Source organism: Anarrhichthys ocellatus, unplaced genomic scaffold (genome assembly GCF_004355925.1).
Source record: "Anarrhichthys ocellatus isolate YVR2014 unplaced genomic scaffold, GSC_Weel_1.0 scaffold9, whole genome shotgun sequence".
In the NCBI taxonomy this organism is placed as follows: domain Eukaryota; kingdom Metazoa; phylum Chordata; class Actinopteri; order Perciformes; family Anarhichadidae; genus Anarrhichthys; species Anarrhichthys ocellatus.
In genome coordinates, this window is record NW_022280039.1 from 2644201 (window position 1) to 2669087 (window position 24887).

General features: G+C 42.0%; 3 protein-coding genes across 3 annotated transcripts; 2 read left to right on the forward strand and 1 right to left on the reverse strand.

The window, feature by feature from the left end:
• Positions 1–307: 307 nt before the first annotated feature.
• Positions 308–9723, reverse strand: abhd17b (abhydrolase domain containing 17B, depalmitoylase). Its single transcript, XM_031849672.1, has 4 exons — positions 9232–9723; positions 7629–8105; positions 1640–1819; positions 308–1264 (listed from the first exon to the last, which is right to left on the reverse strand). The coding sequence occupies exons 2-4, from the start codon at positions 8093–8095 to the stop codon at positions 1045–1047; spliced, it is 867 nt and encodes a 288-aa protein (XP_031705532.1). The 5' UTR covers positions 8096–8105; positions 9232–9723; the 3' UTR covers positions 308–1044.
• A 369-nt stretch (positions 9724–10092) lies between these two features.
• On the forward strand, positions 10093–13727 carry cunh9orf85 (chromosome unknown C9orf85 homolog). The gene is made up of 4 exons (XM_031849529.1): positions 10093–10305; positions 10460–10566; positions 10856–10969; positions 12276–13727. Exons 1-4 carry the CDS (start codon positions 10204–10206, stop codon positions 12502–12504), a joined length of 552 nt encoding a protein of 183 aa, XP_031705389.1. The 5' UTR covers positions 10093–10203; the 3' UTR covers positions 12505–13727.
• A 1995-nt stretch (positions 13728–15722) lies between these two features.
• gda (guanine deaminase) lies at positions 15723–24746 on the forward strand. The gene is made up of 14 exons (XM_031849683.1): positions 15723–16096; positions 17501–17589; positions 17722–17893; positions 18165–18252; positions 19727–19832; positions 20866–20893; positions 21005–21112; positions 21409–21516; positions 21621–21718; positions 21907–21974; positions 22411–22557; positions 22818–22936; positions 23042–23069; positions 23170–24746. Exons 1-14 carry the CDS (start codon positions 15968–15970, stop codon positions 23244–23246), a joined length of 1365 nt encoding a protein of 454 aa, XP_031705543.1. The 5' UTR covers positions 15723–15967; the 3' UTR covers positions 23247–24746.
• Positions 24747–24887: the final 141 nt, after the last annotated feature.

Here is a 24887-nt window from a genome sequence, read left to right on the forward strand (position 1 = left end):
GGGGGGGGGGGCACTTCATTGTTGTGACAACATCCAGCTCATCGACTAATGTGTAGTGATACTCATCTTTCAGTAACAGTTCTTGAGTTTACATTTTCAAAAGAAAGAGTGGGAAGTAACCCACATGCATTAGTCAATGAAATACAGCCCCGGCCTTTTAACTGGCTACACGAGCAGCAGACGGAGCTCCATCTTGCATTAAGTTGTACCATTTTAAGACTAAATGGAGAAGTCGAGACTGAATACAGCTTACACAGCTTTGGAGGCGATTCTTAATGGTTTTTGTACAAAGTTCTTTGTGTGACCAACTCTATATACTATACTAAGAATTTGGCAACACTGGCCCAGCTAGATAATATCAGTTTGTCTTGTACAGTTTGTCAGTGACAGCTGATACGTGCAAAATACCATGTATAATATAAAAAACATAATGAACAGTAATCCAGAAAATAAATTCATGGTGACTGCACAGTGCGGGACCGAACCTGATCTCAAAGTCAGATGAGTCCCGTTGGATTAGAGAGTCTGGTCCACTTGTGATCCAGTCCAGTTTGTAGAAAGGCTGTTTCTTAGAACCTGGAACGCCTCCAGAACCGCGCCGTTAAGAACCGTGGACCACGTCCTTCTCAAAAGGCAGCAAAAATGTGACTGTGTGACACACACACACACACACACTCTCTCTCTCTCTCATATACTGCATATACACATGGTACGTTGTCTGTGCACAAGTCTACTTCTGTCATTCACACACACTTTCATAATGTGCAATTTTCAACTTAATAAAAAGAAAATCTAAAAGCAAAAACAAAATGGTGGGTACTTGTAAGTTCACAGCTGCAGCACGTGGAGTTGACGGTACCGACGGACAAACTGGAGCTCCAAGATGGAGAGGTGCTCGACAATGACAGAAGACTGCCACCGAAACGTCAGTACTACACAAACACTACTTTTACCTTCATCACTTCACACAAAAAAAAAAAAAAAAAAAAAAAAAAAGTACCCCTTCTCCATCATCCGACCCCTCTTAAAAAGCGTTTCTCTCCACTACAAGTTGACCAGCTCATGTGCAACGAACTGTTTGAGTCTCTCCAGGTATTGTCCGTAGAGCTCTACGTCATTGTGTCCAGCCCCCTCCACCCAGAGCGGCTCCACGGGGCGCTGGCAGCGCTCATACAGCGCCAGGCCGTGGGAGAAGTCGATGACCTCGTCCTCCGTACCGTGGATCACCAGCACCGGGGACGTCACCTTCGCAATCTTGTCGATGCTTTGGAGTAAGGAAGTAAGAAGACCGAGTTAGGATGAAAAATACGGGCATGAAGCAGACAGGAAAAAGACCTGGGTTGAGATATTGTAATCACAAATTAAGTAAAGAATTGTGATCAGATCTAGTTCGCCAACTGACCACCAGAGGGAACTATTGAAAACATTTGAAGCGCCTGGGTTCATTACAAAGAAAAACACACCCTGTATTGATTTAACACATAAATGCACAAGTCAATGTTTGCAAGCTTGTACGAGTATTTTCTGATGCAGATTCCTTCATACGTGCGTTTTTAAATAGTGTGTGTGCAGGATGTCTGTGATACAAATAGCCTGGCTTTCTTTCACAGGAGCCATCTGTCTCGTACGGCACACTCACTTTGGAAAGGCGTCAAAGCAGTAGGTCTTCTTGGTGTCGGGGAAGGCCACCCTCATGCCGGAGGTGAGCGGGGAGTGGAGGATGACTGCAGCGCTCTCATAGCGAGAAGCCAGGTCCACGGAGGGCACGGTGCCGATGCTCTGGCCGTACACGATCACGTTCTCTGGACGGATGCCATACCTGCAGAAACAGGACACAGGATATCTGTACTTCACACTTTTCGCTGATCATGTGCAGGATATTTAATCTACTAGGAGCCAGACGTATGCAGGTGAAGCTTGTGTGCTTTTCTAGACACTGGCAGACGTCCAGTTAGGCCTTTTGTTCATTATAAAAAGCAGCTTGTCTGGCAATATCGAAAAAGTGTTTTATTGTGGAATCCACCATTTGGTTAAAGTTGATTTTCTTTAAGTGCTTTTCAAGGTAAAAGGTTTGTGATAACGATTCAAAGGTTTGCTCATAGAAAACACACTCACACTGCCACTTATTCTCACATCGTACTCTTATTTACCCAGACATGCTGTGTCCATGCAAACACACACCTGTGTGCTTACGGAGACTTACTCATACTCTATTATAGGCTGAAACGTCACGCAACAGTGACTCAGTGATTGCACTGCCTCCTAACATGTGCACACAAAGATGGCTTTTCAAAGCAGCTGGAGTCTCGTGATTCAGAGGGAAGAAGGGGGAATAACAGCAGAAAGGCAGCAAAGAAACACACCGGTACTGGATCGAGGGTGAAGACATTCCACAGCCGATTATGGCGAATGTGACCGACTCCAGCAAAGCAACCAGTCAGCTGACGACCTGAAACTTGGTCTGAGAACACTGCATCACTGTCTGAACTGCTGGATAGCGCACAGTACACAGCCTGACACTGCTCTATATCTTATCTTTATTAAAATTAGGAACACTAACATTACAGGCTTAACGGTGTAGCCTCTGCAGTCCTATAATACACAGTGATGAACAAACACGAACACCAAAGTCTGACAGCGCTCCACACCGCTGTGATGGATTATTATAATTAGAAGCGCCACAACACAAGTCTAACACAACCTTCGCAAAGGAACAGTGTGCAGTGATGTAGCCGTACTGCGGCCATGACGGGGCAATAGACTTAAGTGCAGACATACACAGTCATTAGCAGGAGAACATGAGCAGTTTACCGATTATAAATAGGGGTGAAAGTACTGGCACGGCATGGGAGAGACTGTTGGTGCTGTGGGGTGAACGGCACCAATAACTCTCAAGGTTGGCTGATGATAAACGTAGGTACGGTAGGCAATAACAGAGCTCGAGGGAAAAAGACTTTCAGCAACATCAAACCTAAACTTCCCCGTCAAGAGCGGTGAACTCATTGCATCTTAAAAACGAAACTAGACAAGTAACAGAAGGCGTCACGTAATCTGGGAGATGACGTGACACTCCGATGATTTATGACCACATGATTAATATTAACTCCTCTCAGGAAAGATTCAAGTGAATGGTTTGGTACAAGGCGCTGGTTTGGTTGTCTCCTTCCATTTACCAGAAGTGTTCACAGGCAGCATTAGATCATAAGAAACTCAGCATGAGGCTGTTTTTTAAAAGTTAAAGATTCAGCTTTTGTTATTTGTTTACCGTTACCAACAGCTTCTCGGTGTTAGACCCTTATCACATAGTGCTTATCTCCATTCGTCTAGTCAATGTTCTTTGCCATATCAGGCCACTAAAGCCTGGCCAATCCTTACACACAAACAGTCACCACACAGGTCCTACAACATAAGGCTTACACAACATCAATACAGAGAGGGTGAAGTGGAACCATTTGACAGCTTAGTCATCAGGTGAAGGGACAAACAAGGCTTTCCCCCACATTGAGCAAGTAGGAGTGTTTCACTCGAGGACAATGAATAATGCAAGGCTTTGAACCCGTGAACTGCTGCTTACAACAAGGTCCCTCTGAACCTCCAACCCATCCTGCTATCCATGGACAACGGCAGAGCAGATCTGCAGCTGCACTCGTGTTAGGACGGCACTACGACTGGCTTTGACCAAAGAGATGCAACCCCCCCCCCCCCCCCCAACACAAGCCTGCAATTTACTCAATTGCCTTTCAGCTTGAATAGACCTCACCAGGCCATTGCCAGCCATGCTCCATGGTTACGCTCCTCCCTCAAAACCTTCATCTATTTAGTCTCCTGACAGAAATCCGATCCATTATGCATCACATCCTCCTGCATTCCCTTATTGCGTCCCTCCATCCGTCTTGGCTGCCCACCTCTTCCTCTCCGAGGACCAAAAGTATTCTCATCCCATCGCCGTCACTATGACTAATAGATGTTCTGAACATATCTACAGTCACGTTTTAACAGATCACTGTACCATCTGCACTACAGCAGGGGGATCCTTCACAGAGGCTTTGAAATTAGGGTTGTAACGGTTTGAGACTTTCACACTCCAAAAAAAATATACTAACCACCACTACTATTTAAAGTAAAGGATGCATAGCTCAGTCATGATGGCCTCTCTGTGAGGATGTCTCCCCACTAGTGAAGGTCTAAGAAGACGGATGGAGTTTTGATTTGGATCGGTATGATGATCGACTAGGAAGTGAGTTTTTGTGTTTGTTTTTAGTGGACATAGTGTGGGAAGACCTCTGTCTGGAAGCTCATTGGACATGGGTTGCTAAGCTACCACTCAATATTAGACTAGCAGGATTGACCGCTTTATCTCAAGAGAAAAGAAAAAGACAGAGAGAGACAGAGACAGACTTTCATCAGCTTGGTCACTCTTTAGTCAATAAACTGCTTTTTTCTCAAGCTCGATTTCTTCTTCTGCAGCAAATAGTCACCCGACTCATTATTCTATCAGCATGTGTAATCGTTTGCCATGTGAATGAGCAAACAATGATGAATCATCCGATCCCCTCCCTGCTCAGGTGGAGGGAGTGGCTCATCCACCGTGGCTCAACAAAGGAGCACAGGAGGAAACTGTGTTGGGTTCAACGTGACTGCCCTGTCTTATCTGATCCTGGAGTAAAGCAAAAAAATGCCTAACAAGTGTGTCAACACTCAAGAGAAGAGTCATTTGCTGTCTGCCATATCATGAGGAGAAAACGATTGGATGACACAGAAAGCCCAAACGGAAGCAGACCAAGACTGAACCTCATGGGTTCAAAATGCCAAATCATCAGAAAAAGAAAAGACTGACACTTCTCAACAAGCAGAGAAAGTAGAAAGACGCGAGAGAAGCTCTCTTCTTCAGGCTGTGCATCTGATCTAACATGAGAGATATGCACGAGGGATGCAGGAGGCAGACTAATGTGAGGCCATGCAGAGATGCCTCTTGATGTGATAAGTCATCACAGACAGACCAGTGGGAATCTGGCACCGCCCTCAAACCATCAGACACAGACCGCAGAGCCAAAAAGGGGACAAAATACATAATACTGGGGGTCTCGGTATTGTACACAATAGGGAAACTCCCTCTTGTAATTTGTACCCTATCATGATAAGTGCCGTGTGCACCATTAACGTAGACATATCACATTACATAATGTCATACAAGTCACATGTTTGGCTTCCCCGTTACTAATAATGACGGGATAAGTGTGGCGGACAAAACCGTTACGGTATGTAGGCGTCGTTCGACGAGAAAGACACACAGCGGCAATACATCGTCCACACATATGAAGTGCCACCATCCTGGTCTGTCAGTGACGGGGACCAAGACACAACAACAAGGTATCACTGCGGCATTTAAGAAAACGTTTGTGGCAGAATCAGACCAGGCTAAAGCTATTACAGCATCTATTGGGGTGTTTATTGCTGCCGACATGAGGCCATACTGCAATGTGGAAAACAAAGGATTTCAAAATATGGTTAAAGTGCTTGAGCCAAGCTACGAACTCCCCTCACGCAGCCACTTCAGTATGAAAAAGTTATTTCCTTGTTTCAGAAAGCCGCTCATCCGATCTTGAAGTGCCTTCTTCCCTGATTAACCTCCAAAGACTTGAGATACATTGTGTGGGAGTGATCTGAGTCAATGCCTGCTCTGACCTTCTTAAAACAAGCTGATGAACATCACGTACAGAAACAGTCGGCTTGTTACAGCTGTTACAACCAGTAACATTAGGAGAACGCCTTACAAACTTTATTTGGCCCAGGCAGTTTAGCTTGTGCAAATGGTTTTCAGCGTTGTTATTTAAGGACAAATTCAACTTACTCTTATCTAATATTACTTGAAGTGTCGGTTCTGCTTCGCTCAGATTAAATGAAATTTCAGCACCGCTCAAGATTGTGAGTAGGAGTTTCCTCGGTGTAACAACAAAAACAATAAGTAAGATGGAAACAAGAAACATTAAAAAGCAGAACAACAACACTTAAGTGCTTTCAGGCAGTGAATGGGCTCAGAGCGTCCAGAAGGCCTTTCTAACGCCTTCAGCACTTCTCCTTTCCTTCACATTGTAATTAAAGCTTTGGGTAAACAGTTTAGGAGACATTCATGGCAATCACGCATGCTAAATTTAAACACAAGAGACAGAAAGGCTTAATTTAACGCAAAGGAATGAATTTTCTCTCTCTCACACACACACACACACACACACACACACACACAAAAAGCGGGTTCTTCTTCACAGCAGTGGCCCATTTCCTGTATACACAACCTTTATGATCAAGAGTTTCCTGTTTAACTGGTCAACTTCCTTATATACATTTCCATATTTACAGAAGGCCATTTTAGATTCTCTAAAATGGGCGATTGTGTAAAATGTCAAAGTAGTGCCGACAAAGATTCACAGCTAAAGTCAGCGACTAAGAAACGGTAACATTTTGTTGCCAGTGGCCCTTCCAGTGTTCTACATCAGCACATTTAAATCTCTGCAGTGCCACACAGGAGTGGCACTCCACGCTAGAAGCCTAGTTTCTCTCTTTATGGTTGATTTACTCTCCTTTGGCTCTTCTCTTCCTGTGTTGTTATTCTGAGCCAAAGTTCTCCATCTCCTCTGCTAGTCATTTGTTTGTCTTCCAGCAGGAAATATTCAAAATATCCAGGGCTGCTGGATGAACTTTTATTACCATGTAAACAAAAGGGCACAAATATGATGGATACATTACCGCACGCACACGCGCGCACACACACACACACACGGGAAGTGACGAACATGTGGGTAATAGAGCAGGGATTAAACACTGAACACTCTGCAACATCGGAAACATAAAACCACTAAGTGGTTATTACAAATGCAGAAAAAAAAAAAAATCAGTACAAGCCAAATATCAACCAATAAATATCAGTCTATTCATAGCCTGCAGAGCAACAAGATGCAGCAGAGCGCCCACTCACACCTACATATGGCTGGCCAGCATAATCATAGAAAACACGCTCCTTATTACCGCCCAGGAAAACATCATGTCGTCTCTTCTAAACCATTCCTGTCATCCTCCACCCAAGATCTTATCAGGTCCGCTCTTCCTGTCATCTCTTTATGTTTATGATTTGTCGTATCAATCTACATCGGCCAGGTTTCTTAATATTTTACTTAACCTCAGCTGTTATTTAAATAGTCCCCATTTCCTTACTACTCATACTCACCAACAGCTGTAGACATTCACAGCATAAGAAAATACCCACAATGCCGACCGGGTTATTATATAACATTATCTCTCAAAAGCTGTCGAACGAGAAAGACGTGACCAGAGCTGCTATTAATAGGACTCTTTCCCACTATTGTCATGCACTGAACAGCATTGTCCAGTACATACGTGTGTGTTGTGTTCACGGGGCTTAACTCACCAGTCTCTGAGTGTTTGATCTACAAGTTTTATTTTGCAGCCTTGTGAGAAATCAAGTTTAGGGACTACATGCTATTCAATTACTCTAATATCAACGCATCAATAAGTACTGGTGAAACACTGCATCCTTTTTTTCTCCAGGCTGTCCCAACATCTGTGTACAGGTGTGCCCATCTCTCCCCTTTCCCTGCATCATCTCTCCTTACCGTGAGCGGAGTGCCTGCCAGGCGGCGTCTACATCGGCGTACAAGTTCTTCTCGGAGGGTTTCCCAGAACTCGCCCCGTAGCCCGAGTAGTCGTAGGAGAAGACGTTGCAGTTGATGCGTGAACCCAGGCCAATGTAAAAGCTGCTCATCTGGCCCAAGTCCACCGCGTTTCCATGGGAGAACAACAGCGTGTATTGAGCGCTGGGTGAGCAGCGGACAAACATACAGGCAATGCGGTTCCCTCTTGTCGTGCGGGTCATGAAGCACTCGATGGCGTCCTTCTCGCGGGACGAGTACTGCCAGTCGGCGCGCTCGGAGAGGTGCAGCGTCCAGCGGCTGCCGCTGTCGTCGGACATGAGACTGTAGGTGGGCTCTGGAGGCAGGAAGGCCAGCTTAGAGGCAATCTTGCTGGGGCACGGCGGACAGCAGAACAAGCAGCATAGCTCGCTGAGGGATAAGTGGTTCATCCTCAAAACACTGACGGGGAGAAGGAGAATGGTTAAAACAACTGAAACACTAATTTGCCTCTGAATCCCCTGCAGATTGATCACAAGGAAAACACCACAAGAGCCATTTCTCCACAGAGCTCTTGAATGATGTTCTCTCCAAGAACATAAATACTTGTTTTTGTTAAGCAGGGGGTTTCCGGGACTGGGGGGGCTAAAGCCGGGCTGGTGTCAATTCCCTACTCCAGAATGCATAGCTCTCTTCAGCCAGCATTATAAAAAAAAGAAAGATATCTGACCCTGATTGAGTGTTTGCTCTCCGTCTGCCTCGGGGCTCCACAACCTCTCAGACAGTATTGACTCAGAAGGCTTTCTTGTTTCACCCTGCACCTGGACCCCCCCACCCCCCCACCCCCCATGGCCACCTTTTGGATATCCCAGGTGCTCTTGAAATGTAGCAGCCAGGCGGCACCCTGACAAAACATCCTTGAAGAAATGCCTTTGACAAGTAATTTGACTCTGTATAACTCCTCATGGCCTTCTAAATAGGCTGAAACACGTCACTGTCAGGTTATGACAATGTGCTGTGGATTGTATTTCCAACGAAGGTGATTGAAGTAAGCAATGACACCCTGCCATTACATCTTTGCAATACCATCCTCAAATACTCTTCTCCCAAACTTAATTCCCTATATTGCATTTCACAGATTTCCAATTGTTTTTTTTGCTATTTTACAATTGTCCATACTTTATTCTGAAGGGATTATTTTTGGAATAGTCTTCATTTTATAGTTTTGAAAGAAACCCAACAACTGCTGGGTAGACACACAGGTGACTTCAGTACCACTTAATTACCTGTGTGGCAGTAGCAGAGAGGATTTCCGGTGAATACTTTTTGCAGCCTATGGATGCCGCTTCTGCCAAGATGCTGTGACATTTGCACACAGTAGTCAAATACATAGTGAAGCCTATTTGCTTAACACTGTAAATTACCCAAAAATAGTCCATAATCTCCCAACCGCGGAGACAGAATGGAGCCCCACGCAACGATGTACTGTAAAATGGTGGTGGAGGCAAAGAAATGTGTTTGAAGAGATTACGATGAACATGCAAATATGCGCGTGTTCTCTGAGCAGAATTATGATCCCAACCTTTACCTGCAAGGCGGTGGACGCTTGTTTTGTTTTCAGGTGACAGTGTTGGCCGACGTCGCTGTAGTCAGGTGTTATTTTCGCACCAGGAGATTGTCACGGGTAGCCTCGGCCAGATTATCCTCTGTTCCGTGTCCCGTTCGCTGGCTGTGTCGCTGTGAGAGTGTATATCCCTCTTGGCAGCCCTGAGTTTCTATTAGCTAGAAACGCTTCGTCCTCCGGGGGGTCCAGACAGCCTCCCAAACGGTCCTTTCTTTCTTTTTTTCTCCGCTCGGTTTTCTCAACACATGGTCCTGAATGATAACGAGGTCTATTCATTCAAAACGTTCTTGTATATTCTGCTCAACGGCGACATGGGTACATTCCATAAAGTGCTGAAATTAACTAAATTACTGTCTGAAAGCCAGTCGGTTCTCGACGGTATCGCTCAGCCTCCGAAACATCACCGCTTTAGGTTCGTTGTGAAAATCACTCGGCTTGTTGTCCTAGCTTGTAAGGAAGGAGGGAGCCGTGATTGACAGTTTCATGGACCAATAGTAAAGAGACTGTTGAAACGAGTCCACCAATGGCACGACGTGTGGCTATTTATGGGCGGCTCCTACTGACGCGGCAAAGTGGTGACCTCATATTTTGATTGACGTTTAGAAGAACCAACCGGAGATTACTATTGCAACGCGCGGTCCAATCAGCACCCGATGGGGGGTTTCCTAACGTTCGATCAGGTAATCTATAACTATTGTATTTTATTATATTATCTGAACCAGTGTTGTGCTTTGTTTTCGTTTTTTTACTCCAACAAACTTTTTGGTTTTGATTTATTATTATTTTTAGAAAAGTAGAACCTTTGTGTTTCGACGTGAATGACGTTTCGTGACGTGCTCGTACTTCTTCCGGGTCAGTGCTCTCTCTATCTCCGGCATGCTTCCGGATTTTTTTTTTTTACCCACATAACATGTGTAACTAAAATCGGAAAATAAAATGAGTTCTCAAAAAGGGAACGTGTCTCGGTCGCGAGGCCAGAAGCATCAAAACAACTTTGCCTTCAAAAACGACTTGTACGGAGCGACTGTACAAGTGCAGGTGCGTGAACATTGAAGTCATGTGTGTGTTTAGCTAGCTAGCATAGATACTAACAGTGCGCTCTTGTGTAGAGGCTTTAGTTAAAGCAGCCATGTTGTAACATTATTATTATAACATTTCCAACGTGTCTCTGCGTGTGTGATCACAATTGCAGAAGGCAAAATCAAAGATCCACGATGGGCTCTGTCTACATTGTAAGGGTGTGCTTGAGTGGAAAGTGAGGTACAACAAATACAAGACTCTGACACAGGCTAAAAAATGGTGAGTACACTTTAATTTCATAACAAATATCTGCACAGCTACAACTGCTCGTGACCACACACAACCGATCTCATCTGTTACATCTGTTTCTGGCTCCTCCTGCTTTTGTCCAGTTCTATTGTACTAGTATGGAAAACCACAGTCAGTCTCACACAATCTGTGTCAGTGTGTCACACTGTTGTATATGTGCAGTAAAGTGTTTGTATTTGTTATTCATGTCATAAAGACAGCTGCAGTTGGTTTGAATGTGAACATTGATGACGTGTGCATGCATGTATTCTTCTTTCAGTGTCAAGTGTTCTCAGAAGACGGTGAAGGATGCGTATCACATCGTGTGTAAGCCCTGTTCCCTTCAGCTAGACATCTGCTGCAAGTGTGGGAAGAAAGAGGAAATCGTTATTCCGTGAGTGGTCCTTTATGCACATCAACATGTGTTTGTTTGTTCAGATTCATGCATACAGAGGATCGGTGACTGAAGTAATTTTGTGTTGTGACCTCGTGTAAATTAACAACTTCTCCGCTTACTATTATAAAAATCTATCTTCCTCTTTTTTTTACTGTAGCCAATGTTATGTTTGTTCTGTCCACATCCCCATCAGCCATTCATATATGTCCTCACACTGTATATGAAGACTTTAAAAAATGTGGTACATGTGGTCTTTATCTGGAGGTTTTAAGAAGTCAATCTTAGTATTCTTAATCATAGTCAAGCTCGCTCAGTAAATTCTACTGCAAGTCTGCCATCTTGTGGACAACGGGATACATCACAACCGACTCTAAGAAAATACTTGACAAGTCATTGAAAGCATTTTAGCGTCGGTCTTTACATCTCCCCGTCACAAATTCAACATCTTGGCATCAATTTATTCTATTGTATCATTTTCTCTTTTACTTTGGTTACACTATGACATTCAAAACAACGAAGGAGGGTTTTTTCCTTTGCTCTTGCCGGAGTACAAGTTAATGTGGTAATCCTTAAAAGTCCCATATTGTAAAAAGTTATATTTTCTATGTCTTTTTTTTTTTTTTTTTTTATCACAAAGCGGCTCTAAATACTGTGAAGGTATCAAAACACGCAATCTATGGCGAAATACACACAGCCCGTTTTCAGAAACTTTTTAAACATTAGGATTTCAGTACGGGAGTTATGTCACAACAATACAGAGACCATTTCACAGTTTTAAATGTCAACATCCTAAATGTGTCTTAGTTCATTTCTGGTCAGCTGACAGGAAGTACACATGGACCCAAACTGTTGTCTAGCAACTCAAATCCGTTAAAATTTGCTAAAACGACAGAGGGTGAAGACGGGTATATTGAGACAGACGGTATGAGAAAAATAAAGAGCTTTTTGAACAGTAAGGCATGTCAACATGTAGTATAAACCCAAAATACAAGTGTGAACATAGAAATGAGCGTAATATGTCTCCTTTAAGTTTTTGTTCCTGGTTGATTTCTACGTGTGTGAAAACAATGGGGCAGAGTTAAGCAGTGTGGAGTCTTTTGGTTGACACATGAACTTCAGGTTTACAGAACCGTGTGCCCACAGACACCCATTTAATAATACTGCAAATATATAAATATTGCAATACTTTCATCATAGGGCCAATCACCATTATGTTACCTCATTCGGCTATACACTTGACAATTATTTTAAGTCAATTCAAATCTTCAAGATTGACTGATTTTGTTTTCCTCTCACTGTGTAGAGTAAACTCAGAAGAAGACAAGAAAGAGGAAGAAGAGGAGGATGAACAGAAAAAGAAAGGAAGAGGGAAGAAGGACGTGGATGATTTGGACAGTGATGATGATGACTTAAGCGACCGAAGAGATGATGATGATAAGGAAGAGGATTCCGATAGTGACTCAGAACCAAAGAAGAGACAGAACAGGTCTGATGTGCTCCCAGATGTATCCAGAGTCCACTTTAAAGACTAAAGAGTGAGAGGGTTCTTGTTATAACAAGTTTTTTTTCTTTCTTTTTTTACAATTATACAAAACAAGATTTCTAATCAAAGTACAGTGTGATGTTTAAGACTGGACTATATTCAAATTTAAATGCTGCAAATCAACAAATGTGGTTTGATGGAGCACCTGGAGTACGAGCTAATGTAACACTAGGTTGAGTAGCTGTATTATATACTGTACATTCACAAACAATGCCGCCTGAATATATACATTTTACTGTACCGTAATAAAAACCTGTACACTGTCTACATTCATGTATCTAAGCTACCAATTCTTCTGACATTAATTAGACTAATAGAGGCCTTGAAGTATCAGCAGCACTGAAAGCAGAAGTAGAGGTTTTGCCTGAATATCAGGAACTGACTCTGAAACATTGACCCTGTCACACACATTACAAGTTTATATTTACACTCAGTCACATGTTTGTCAGGTCCAGCTAGCTAAAACGATCCACTTCACAACTAAGGCTTTTCAACATTCCCCAAAAACTGTTGCACTTTACAACTTTAGACTCCATTTTCACATTTCATTAAAAAAACTAACATTTGTAACTTACATGTTGGTTCACTACTGTAGAGCTGAGAGATGTTTCTGTAGGGTGATAGAGCAGTGCAGTGATACACTTCTTGCATAAAGCTATCATGCCCAGGTTCTCGTTTTTTTATCAATTATTTTCAGCTCCCCTCTACACTTCCTGTCACTGAATAACCCGTATAGTTACATGTTCCTCTAAAGCAGAGGTGTCAAACTCGAGGCCTGCCACGTCATTTTTTAAGTTAGACTTGATAGTAAAAATATCCCCATGGTCGAAATTATGAGATAGAAAGTCAAAATTATAAGGTACTAACACAACAGTCAGAAGCAGCTCCTCATAGGTTACCCTACATTTGACATAGAAATGTATTGTGAGTACATTGAAGACTACTTTGGCTTTGCAACGGATGAAATACTTGACATGGATTGTACTGAGCAAACACACCCTTGAAAGGATTTTCAGCAAGAAGCAGCTCTGGCGTAGAAAGAATAAAACCAATGTGGCTGAGGTGGCCGCCTTCATTGAACAGCAACTGGAAACATCTGGTCCAACTGGAAACATCTGGTCCTTCACGGGTCGATTATGTGACCCGCGAAGTGACGGCATCCTGCCGTTAGACAGCAGTTTTTCCATATCGCCGTTGAACTTTGTCAGTTACGGAACAGAAACAGAAATGTGCTTAAATATATTTTTACATTTATATAACTGCATGTACAATATTTTTACACTTGAATAAACAATAATCAAATGTATTATTTAACGGTATTCAACAATATGTTAGGGAGTATTTACATTTATACAGTTACATTTATAACCGGCCCTTTGAGGGCAACCTTAATGCTGATGTGGCCCCGGGTGAAAATGAGTTTGACACCCCTGCTCTAAAGTTGGTGTTGTAATTCATCATGTGAGGGTTTATAAATTCAAAACAATGTGGCAGTACTTCCTCATTGATACTTGAGAGGTTTGGGATACTAAAAGCTACACTTTGTGTCTTTTGTGGCTTTTAAAAAAGAAACGTTGAATGGTAAAGGAGAAGTTGTGGTTGTGAAGGTTTATCTACTACTTTTTAATGCCCCCATTGTACTGTAAATTGGTCTATAACCACACTATGTTCTTCCCCATTGTTAGTGTAAGATGTTTCTGCTTCATTATTACCCACTTTCAAAAATAAAACCCTGATATTAACAAAATATTCTCACAGTTGGTACCAATATGATAATAGCTATTATCTATATATGATAATAACCTATGCCAAACATTGGTACGGTGCACTGAGAAAGAGGAACAAGTAGCCACCCAAGATGTGCCAACTGACATGCACACAGCAGTTTGCATTATTTCAGTCCTCGAGTATGTTTCGACATAGCTGATGTTTCGTGCTGAGAGATTGTACAGAATGTCCTCCTTCCTCTATCTTTTTATCGTTCATTAACTGCACACATTCTTTGAGATTAATAAAAAGATGACCGGGGTTATTCCTTTTAACGCCAGTTGACTTTTCTTGGATGGTGGAAGATTTGCTAATTTGACTAGTATCAAATGTGTCTAATGTAATTGTGTTTACTTGAGCATGCTGCTTATGTACACTTTACAGTGTATTATTGGAATTATATTTTAACAGAAAATAGATATTGTTCTTCTGGGGTTGGGGGTCCACCCATGCAGGAGAATTGCAGTCACTGCAGCTGGCAAACTAATCAGAATCAGAATCAGCTTACGCATACATGGAATTTGACTCCGGTTTCCACTCCGCTCTCAATGTACAAACACAAATTAACAATCCAAAGGAAAAAGTGTACATATATATACACACACACATGTGAACATAAACCTATAAACAATGGCAATGGAATTGAGGTGATAGTGCAAGTGGTGGTAACAGTGCAAACAGAGGTAGTGCAGTATGACTTATTTATTGTTCATGAGAGTGACGGCCAGTGGAAAGGAGCTGTTCCTGTGTCTGGTGGTCTTGGCGTACAGAGCCCTGTAGCGCCTACCAGAGGGGAGGAGTTGGAACAGCATGTGTCCAGGGTGTGAGCGGTCTGCAGAGATCTTTCCAGCCCGTTTCCTGACTCTGGAGGTGTACAAGTCCAGGATGGAGGGCAGGCTGGAATCAATGATCCTCTCTGCACTAATTCTCTTGGTGTTGTACAATAGGGGCATCACATAATAATGGGGCGACAATAAACAGTGGGCGACTGTGGCTGTGGAGAGCAGAGGATTGGTGGATTGGTGGTTCGATCCCCTGCTCTGCTATAGTCGCATGTCGATGTGTCTTTGAGCAAGACACTTTGTAAAGTAAAGCAATAGAGGCTTCTTAATTTGCTCAACTCCTTTAATGGATCACCGTGTCTCACTATACATGCATCTGGAACTACCGTATAACGCCCAGTATATGCGCAAGCGCATTAGACTACCGTATATGACACACTTAACCCCAAAATTGCTCACGTAGCTGTGCCTACGGTGTGATAGGATCTGAATTGTAAGTCGCTTTGGATAAAAGCGTCTGCTAAATGACTGCAATGTAATAACTGATAGATCAGTTATGCTGTTTGTTTGGTCATTGTGATTAATTATTAACCCCGGCAAAGTTCAAATTCAATGCACCTGATATGACCCGCAGTGTGTGATTCCGGCTGTAACGTTCCCGGAAACGTCGTCTTTAGCGGATCCCTCTGTGACTCAGTGACGAGGGACTAGTTTTAGGTGGCGATTAGACAAACCCCGAACCTTAGACCGTATAACACCCCGACTCACATAGACACACGCCCTTTGTTCTCATTCGTTGCAGGAAGTCTTTGCAGTCAAGTTGAGTGCTGCTTGCTGGTGCGTCGTGGTGCTCTGTGCTGCTGCAGGTTTCTCACCGCTCGACTCCGACTGAGCTATTTAAGGATGGCAAAATCTAATAGACCCACCACCAAAATTGCTAACGTCTACCGGGGGACATTTATCCACTCGACCCAGCAAACAGCGCTGCAGATCCTAAAAGATGAGCTCCTCGGAGTGGATACGGACGGAAAGGTTTGTCAGACTCTAAAATATATAAAGCAGATTTTTACCTCATTTAGAAGTATTAAAAAAAACCTTACTATTTTGATAAATATATATAGCTCCGAGCTTACTCCTAAACCTTGCGCAAAGAGGCAAAATGTGGCACAGTAAAAAACGTCTTTCCTTTTTGTCCGTGTTATGAGAAACCGATAAGGCGCAACTCTGTTACATAACATAATTGCCTTTTACAGTGAGCTGTTGCTGAGCGACTTGAACAATTTGTCCCACATGAGCTCTCGGACACAAAAAGCTGAATAGCAGTCTGAAGTACCCTCTTCAAATACAACAGGTGGGGCTGAAACTCATAGGACAACCTTAAATCATCCGCATGGACTCCGTTGTTATAAATGCGGAAGTACTGTGAAATCAAACGCTGGTTATTAAGGGGTACAATAGCGGTAAGAACTGCGATGCAGCAGCATCAAAGGCATGTACACAAAAAAAGGTGCTATTTAGTACAGAGTAGGCCTACATGTAATGGATATAATCTAAATCAGAGGTAGCCAACATGGTGCCCGCGGGCACCTGGTCGCCCGCAGGGACCAGAGGCGAGGCAACGCAGTACGATCGAAAAGGCCCAGACTAGAGGTTTGAACGCAGGCGACCAAAGACGCTCGCGTGCCTCGGAGGGTTGGATCCCCCCCCTCGGCTATAGACAAGACTTTTTACTCGTTTCTTCGTGGAGAAAATGGTACCCAAAAAAAAAGCTGGTGACTACAGACTACAGACCGGCATGCAGGCTTCATTACGCAATGCAAAGTTGACCCAGATTTCCCAAAATGTGGTGATTAGTACTGATGTAATAAATTCATTTTTATCTTACATAACTGATAATTTGTATAAACATGGGACAGAGTTCATGATTTGTTCAAAAATGTTACGAAGGTAGTGGTTAGTACAAACGAGTCATGATGTGAAGATATGACAGTTAATGATTTCCTAAAATTTTTTAGAAGTGATCATTTTTACAAAAATATAACAGGTGCGATTTTGAACAAAATACACAATCACTGTTAATCATTTTTGTGAGGAATAATTAACATTGACATGTGATCAGTCTCTTCACATATATTATTATTGTTAAAAGGTGATCTGTGCAACTTTGTTATTCAGGAAGTTGGTATCAAACAAGTAGCCCTTCGTACTACTCGGTACCCTTGAAGTAGCTCTCGGTTTCAAAAAGGTTGGTGACCCCTGATCTAAATGGTAAATATTTGCTCCTATACTTGCTGTGCTGGCCCCTCTAAGCATTTCCTGCAGGCAAAACAAATGAGGAAGGATGTTTTCAGATCTCACAACTTCGGCTACTTTATTTCACATGCAAACTATTTTTGGTTAACATCAACTTTTCACTGATTGCCATTCTGCCATCAGATCGCTTTCATTGGGAAAGGCGTGGAGCTAGACAGTCTGTCTCAGACCTTTGGATTCAATCCGACTGAAGTCACTCAACTGGCACAACAGTAAGTAGAATATATAAATAAATGACTAAATACATCAAAATTGTAGATGATATTAAATCAGTTAATGGAAATGCCATTTAAAAAAAACGATACTGTATGTTTTGACCATTTCTATGATTTGCTGCACTGCAGTGAGTTCTTCATGCCAGGACTGGTGGACACCCACATCCATGCATCCCAGTACAGCTACATAGGCACAGCACTGGACATGCCTTTACTGCAGTGGCTCAATACCTACACCTTTCCTGTGGAGTCACAATTCAAGGACTTGCAGTTTGCCCACAGTGTCTACTCTAAAGTAGTGGTGAGTTTTCTGGCATTGTGAAAGGTGAGAGGTGGCTATTAAAACGGGTACAGTTGCCGTGCATCAGTCACAGGGAGCCAAGACTGAGCTTTGTGGCACTCGCAAATATGACAGGTGCGATATGGTTTTGTCAATGGCATTGCAATTTGCCATTTGCTAGTGGTTCCCTCTACTGCCACACAGCCTACAGTTTGAGAAGGGTGTGTTTAGAAAAGAGGCAGACTGTTTAAATGATGTTTTAATCCTGTAATATGATCCCTGTGCCTTACAGAAAAGGACCCTGAGCAACGGAACAACCACTGCATGTTACTTTGCTACCATACATACAGATGCCTCTCTCCTGTTGGGCCAGATTGCAAGTAAGATGTCCGACACGCAAACAGACACACACACACAGTTGCATGTTAAGAGTGTAGGCCAGAATACTGCAAATAATATGAAGAATAAATAGCAAGACCTTAGTTGAGAATAATTACGTCATAGCAGGTGACCTGTGGGTGGTTGGGAGGTTGCCAGTTAATTTGGCGCCGCCTTAATGACAAATAATGGAGGCTATTGCTGAAAAGAAAGGAAAGGAAAATACCAGTTGTGATGTAATTCTGTTAACACAGACACTTAATATTCACAGTGACGGAGTGCATAAAGAGAGAGATGGTTATAAGCACATATTGTCTGACATACACAAGCTGTATAGTCACTTTTATAAGCAGAGCAGCAGCTCACAATGTGATAATGGAGCCACATGCTTTGTGTGACTGTGGTGAAGAATTTTTTTCACCTCTACACCTTGTCCTTATCATGGTGTCATGTTATGCAATAGTGAACACACACTCACATAAGTGTGTAATGATTCTACCGTACTGAATTGAATGGCTGTGGCTGCCACAGCCATTCTGTGTTATCAGGATCCTTGAACACTCACCTTTGTCCTGTTCTGAGCAACTGTTCCCTTTTGTGGGAAACGTGTTCTTATTAAGCGTAAGCATATGTGTGCATATACGTGTTTTAGAATTTACAACACGTATTTGAAATGTTTGCAGAATTTCTCATTCTGCTTGTTCAATTTATTAGTTTATCGATTTTTTCGCAAGTGGTACGTAAAGAATACAAAATATATATGCTTACAACATCCAATGTACTATATTTTCCCAAAGGAAGAATCTCGTAAGGTCCAAAGTTTAACGTCCCAGGGAAATCTGATGTGTATATATTTATATTGGTTTTTTTTCTGCATGATTTGACTGGAAATGTTTGGTCACAGTAGCACAAAGCTATCTCACAGTCCCTCAGTGACCTGATGATTATCTACAGTATCTGTCACACTAAACTTGTTGACGCAAAACCTTTTCACTATTCTTAACATGGGTGGGTATCACCTCTCACGTGCCTTCCTCTCCCATCTGTACTGTGTGTAATTAATATAAATATGACCAACCAACAGTGTTAATCATAATTAATAAGAATGAACATCAACACAAGTATGACATTGGCCATAGATGAGTGGTACACCTGTGTGGTCATAAAAATCAAAAGTCATTTGTACTATTAGAGGATTCTAGTTTATCATTTATAGTAACGACTCTGCTCACTCAGTGCCAGTGAGTCAATGCAAATCAAACACAGTCTCTGCACGCCCAAACAGTCATGAGCGCTCCAGTCAGCAAAAATAAGTGAAATCACCTGTGTGAGTTTTACACTTTTGCAGTGTGCACAGCCTTTAAAATCACTCAGTTATGTAACAATTGTGCTTCCTTTTGAAAAATGTGAATACACTGACATAACGGATTCATGTTTCTACACATTCTTGTTACATCATCCATGTTTTTCTTGCAGATGACTTTGGGCAGCGTGCCCTTGTTGGCAAGGTGTGTATGGACAGGAACGATTCTGTGCCAGATTACAAAGAGACCAATCAGGAATCTCAAGAGGAAACCCGCCGGTGGGTATCAAAACACTTTAATACATTAGGAAGGCCTTTGGGCATGTGTACAGTGAAGAAAACCTTTGAATCGTGCCAAACAGGATGTGGCTTACAGTTTGCATGCTCTTTCAAAATATTATAACAACTCATTCAACAGTGTAGTGCTGGGGATTTTTACTTGGGTGAGAACAGGCATTTGTTAGTCAGAAAAATTCCCCGGGGTAACAACTTTAGTCACACTAAATTTGTTCAATGTTTGCCGGACAAGAGGCAGTTTTCAGTTTTAGCATTTAAAGCTACTACAGTATATCTGATAGAGTATGTAATAGATAGCAACAGAAATGCCGCAGATAGCTGAGATGTACATGGATGTACATGCCGTGATGTATGTAACAGATGAGGGTTAGACATGTCTCCGAGTGAGGACAACGACTTCTTTCTGTTTTAAATTCCCTTTAACTATTTCATATTTCTTATAGATGTTAATATTTATTTCAAATACCACTACAGTTTCTGTCTTTATATTTTAACATGTGGGAAACTATGTTTACAGCACTTAATATTTAAATTGATGTAAGACATTTTTCAACAAAGCATAACCTATTTCTGACAAGTTGATAAATGCAAATGCCACATCACCCTTCGTATCAATCAAGTGCTTGTTTTTGAAAGAGCCAGGGTTCATTTAGTCCAATGTGATCCACAACACTCATGGTGTTACTGATGGCTTACTTACCATGGCTCCTCCCCCTTTGCAATTATATTGGAGTCAACATGACAAGATCATTGTTTGTTCTTTGAGTGTACCTAAAAAGATTGGCTAGGATTACGTAAATACATCTGGTTTAGGAAAAAATGCACAATTTCTTGTGTTTTAATGAATGCAGATAGACCTTGAAATGACATATTTTCATGTAAAGATCCAAACTTATTATTTTATTGTTTTTATCACAGATTTAATTGTCCTTAGTTTGTATTCGCTCAGATTCAAAAGTTTTGGGCAAATGTGGCTGCGCCAAATGAGTTACAGTCGTTGTTTTGTTCCCTCAAGGTTCATTGCAGAGCTGTTGAACAAAAAAGTAAGATTCTATAATATAATAAAACAGAACAACATTCGGATCTAACAAAAAGTAGGCCTGCATTTTAAATCGTCTGTCACTCCTTTGTCTCCTCTGGTGTTTTGTGGGTAGTACCCTCTGGTGAGACCAGTGGTGACTCCCCGCTTCCCTCTATCCTGCACCGGAGCCTTGCTAAGACAGCTGGGAGCAATCGCTAAGACTAACAACCTGCACATTCAGGTGAGCTCACTGTGGCAACCAAACCAGGCTATGTCCGCAGGGGACTGTTGCCACAGAGACCCTTTAGTGTTGGACCTGTGGAGTTTTTGTGAAATGAGATAAACACACACACGTGCAATTTTTTTAAAGGCAAAATGCTGACAGGGAAGAATAAAAAAACAAATGGTTCAGAATAACGTTTGGCGCTAGTTATCCTGTGATTGCGCCGCCACACCTCAGGCTCTATCTGAATGCTGCAGCTTAGAGCAAAGATAACACGGTGGTTTAATGTCTGACATATGTCTGTTTATTTCCAGAGTCATATCAGTGAAAACCTAGAGGAAGTTAAGCTTGTGCTGGAGCTGTTTCCTGAATCAGAGTCGTACACAGACATCTATCTCAAACATAACCTGCTCACTGACAAGGTGAGAACACAGTCACATCTCTGCTGGCGCACACACAGGCAGACGTCTTGTAGAAAAATACAAATGCCGATGAAAATGCTGATGATGACGATGATTATTCACAGACGGTGATGGCTCATGGCTGCCACCTCAGTGATGAAGAGTTGGTTCTGTTCAGAGAGGCAGGAGCCTCTTTGTCTCACTGCCCCAATTCCAACATTTCGTAAGTCACTGATCAAATGAAGTCTCATAAAGATTTGCATGACACAGATTTTACAATAAAACAGCACTTTAGCAATACGATAACATAGCATTGTAAGTGCCTGAATGCAAGGATGTGCAACAGATGAAACTTTACTATCTCTCTTTCTCTCGCTATCTATATATCTATCTACGTATATATCTTCTCAGGTTGTGCAGTGGAATGTTGGATGTCCGCAACGTCCTGAAACACGAAGTGAAGTTGGGGCTGGGAACAGGTGTGTGTGTGCATTTTCACCTCTAAGTAAAGCCAGGCCACTTTGGACACAGTCCGTTACACTCTCAAGAAGCAATACAATTATGTTTGATGATTTGGCTTTGTTTCGGAAACTCCTTGTTCCGTACATTCAAGCATGCACGGGGACTGGAGGAAGGTAGTGAGATAGGTGCTAAGACATTGTTACATATCTGGTTTTATGGCATTCTAGTGTTTTTAATGAGAGATTTGGCATTCATGTCAGCTGACCACCAGCAGATCACAGTTTTAAAAAACAAACATCTGATGTAGTGGGTGTTTTAATTTCAGGCCCTCAAAGCAGCGTAAATATGAAAATGTGATGCTTTGTCATATCCACAATGCGGGTTTGTGAATGCTTGTGTCTGCGTGCATGCTTGTATTAATTTGACTCATCCGGTCTGTGTTTGTGGTGTCAGATGTGGCGGGGGGCTACTCGGCCTCTATGCTGGACTCTGTGAGAAGAACTCTGGACACATCCAAAGTCTTAAAAATCCAGAACCCAGAATACAACACACTCACCTTTGAGGAGGTGTTCAGACTGGCCACACTGGGAGGCAGCCAAGGTAAAACAGTCAGACACAGAGGTGGCATTGTGTAGAAGTTACGGTTAAAACATGAAGTGTTTTGTCTCTTTGTTTGTCATATTCTCCACAAACAGTCTTGCTGAAGTGCCTTTGCCTCCTCTAAGACACTCTGCAGTAGAAATTCCTGATTCAACACGCATGGATCTATGGGAACGAGATATTTTTGATGATAACTGATTGCAATTTCACAAGAGGGTAGAGAATACAAGAGTTTCTTTTATGATGCATTTTGTCCGTAGCCTTGTCCCTGGATGGCCAGACAGGGAACTTCGAAGTGGGCAAAGACTTTGACGCCCTGAGGGTGAATGTAACTGCTCCTGGTGGACCCATCGACCTGGTCCAGCCTGAGGAACCAAAGGTTGGTAGTGGGGGCTTCATTTATTCACACACATTTACACACAAATTCATGAAGCAGAACATTTGAATCTAGTGTAACACCAATGTATTATCACTTCAATTTCAGATTCTTTTGGAAAAGTTCTTGAATTTGGGTGAGTGTCAATTTCAGTTCAATTTGTCTAAACTTTTCAGACTCTAATGTGCCACTCACCATTTCCTTTATGTTTGTCTCCGTTGCTTCCTGTTTCACAGGTGATGACCGTAACATAGTAGAGGTGTTTGTGGCCGGGAAGAGGGTGGTACCATTCGCAGAGCCAACATCAAAATAAACACTTTGGTCACTTAAAGCCTAAATCCCCCTCGAAAGTCAGCTTGAAGAGAGTGTTAACTAACAAAATACAAGTTAATCTGAGAAATATACAAGATATGCAGCTTTATAACGATCAGTGGGAAACGCCCTACTGCACAGTTCTCCTTTAATGCCAAGACAAATAAGTAGGAAATGAATTATCCCCATTGCCATTCCACTCTTAGATACAGAGGACAGGGCTTTGTTGCTTTGTAACATCTGCCTTGGGACTACAGATGAAAAATAGCCTCTTGGCTAACTCTGGCGCATTTACAGAAATGTTTTTATTAATTTGCACTATCCCTTATCAAATAAACCTATAAATAAATAGAAGAGGAAACATGATATTAATGAGTTTCAGTGAGGGTCATCACTTTGTTTCTTTAATAAGGGACTTATTAAAATTGCACTTGCTGTTTGTCATTTTTGCGCACTAAAACATATTCATGCACCAGCCCATTGCTTATTAAGATCTTTAAGTCACTCTTTATGTTCACATTTTTTTTTGAGTTTTTGTTATATTTACCTAAACTCCTTACTTAAACTTACAAGTACAAGTACTAGTGATTATAGTGTGCTAGCTACAACATATTTTCCATTGCATTTTGATATCACATTGTGTTGCCTTAAGAAATTTAAAGTAGACAATAGTCTGTAAAGTTAAAGGGATAGTTCACCCACAATATCGAAAGTACTTATTTTCCTCTTACATGTAGTGCTATTTCTCAATTTTGATTGTTTTGGTGTGAGCTGCCTAGTTTTGGAGGTATTGCTCATGGAGATGTCTTCCTTCTCTCCAATGTAATGGAACTACATGGCACTCGGCTTGTGGTGCTCAAAGCAAAGTCTGGGGATTATCTTCAGTTCCTTGCTTTGAGCACCACAAGCCAAGTGCCATGTAGTCGCATTATAATGGGGATAAGGCAGACGTCTCAACGGCTGATATCTCCAAAACTAGGCACTCACACTTAAACAATCTAGATGGAGAAATACCACTGCAGGTAAGAGGAAAAATGTGTGTTTTTGATTTTGAGGTGAGCTGTAAGTGTGATAGTAACAGGAGTGGTGGCGTAGAGTAGTGCCTCACCTGATTGTCTTCAGTGGCTTGGTGAACTCATTTTAATGCTGTTGCTAGAAAATGCTGGAATCATATCTCCTTCAGTTTTTACACACTTGGTGCGTTGTTATCAGAAGCTGGTTTTCTCATCATATAATTAGAGTAGATGAGATCAATTCAAAGTTTGAGTACTGATCATTTACGTATGTATTTGTATCACCATTACAAACTATCTGAATGTTGGGAAATGAAGGGAAATTAGTGCACAGCTAGCTTATTATGTCTTTTGTCTTGAGAATGTATTTGAGATATGTTTAAAATTGTTATCACAACATATCACTCTACACCTAAATGTATATGTTAAAGGGACTCTTTGATATGTCACATCGTGGGAGATTAAAATAAAGAATACTACCAAGTCTGTTCTGATATTTGTGTGCAGTTATTGATCAAGGATCATAACGCAGGATGTAGGTAAAAAAATGTGGATTAACAAATCACCCACTGACCCTTCCAGCCTGCTAACAGACCAGCCTGTAGCTTCTTTAATAGATGATCTTCGTC

Coding starts and splice junctions, on each gene's coding strand:
- abhd17b (XM_031849672.1), bottom strand. CDS start 8,095: ATGAACCACTTATCCCTCAGCGAGCTATGCTGCTTGTTCTGCTGTCCG. Junction 1,820..7,628: donor TGGCAGGCACTCCGCTCACG/GTAAGGAGAGAT, acceptor CTGTTTCTGCAG/GTATGGCATCCGTCCAGAGA. Junction 1,265..1,639: donor TGCTTTGACGCCTTTCCAAA/GTGAGTGTGCCG, acceptor CTTACTCCAAAG/CATCGACAAGATTGCGAAGG.
- cunh9orf85 (XM_031849529.1), top strand. CDS start 10,204: ATGAGTTCTCAAAAAGGGAACGTGTCTCGGTCGCGAGGCCAGAAGCAT. Junction 10,306..10,459: donor GAGCGACTGTACAAGTGCAG/GTGCGTGAACAT, acceptor TCACAATTGCAG/AAGGCAAAATCAAAGATCCA. Junction 10,567..10,855: donor CTGACACAGGCTAAAAAATG/GTGAGTACACTT, acceptor TTCTTCTTTCAG/TGTCAAGTGTTCTCAGAAGA.
- gda (XM_031849683.1), top strand. CDS start 15,968: ATGGCAAAATCTAATAGACCCACCACCAAAATTGCTAACGTCTACCGG. Junction 21,975..22,410: donor GAAGTTGGGGCTGGGAACAG/GTGTGTGTGTGC, acceptor TTGTGGTGTCAG/ATGTGGCGGGGGGCTACTCG. Junction 22,937..23,041: donor TCCAGCCTGAGGAACCAAAG/GTTGGTAGTGGG, acceptor CTTCAATTTCAG/ATTCTTTTGGAAAAGTTCTT.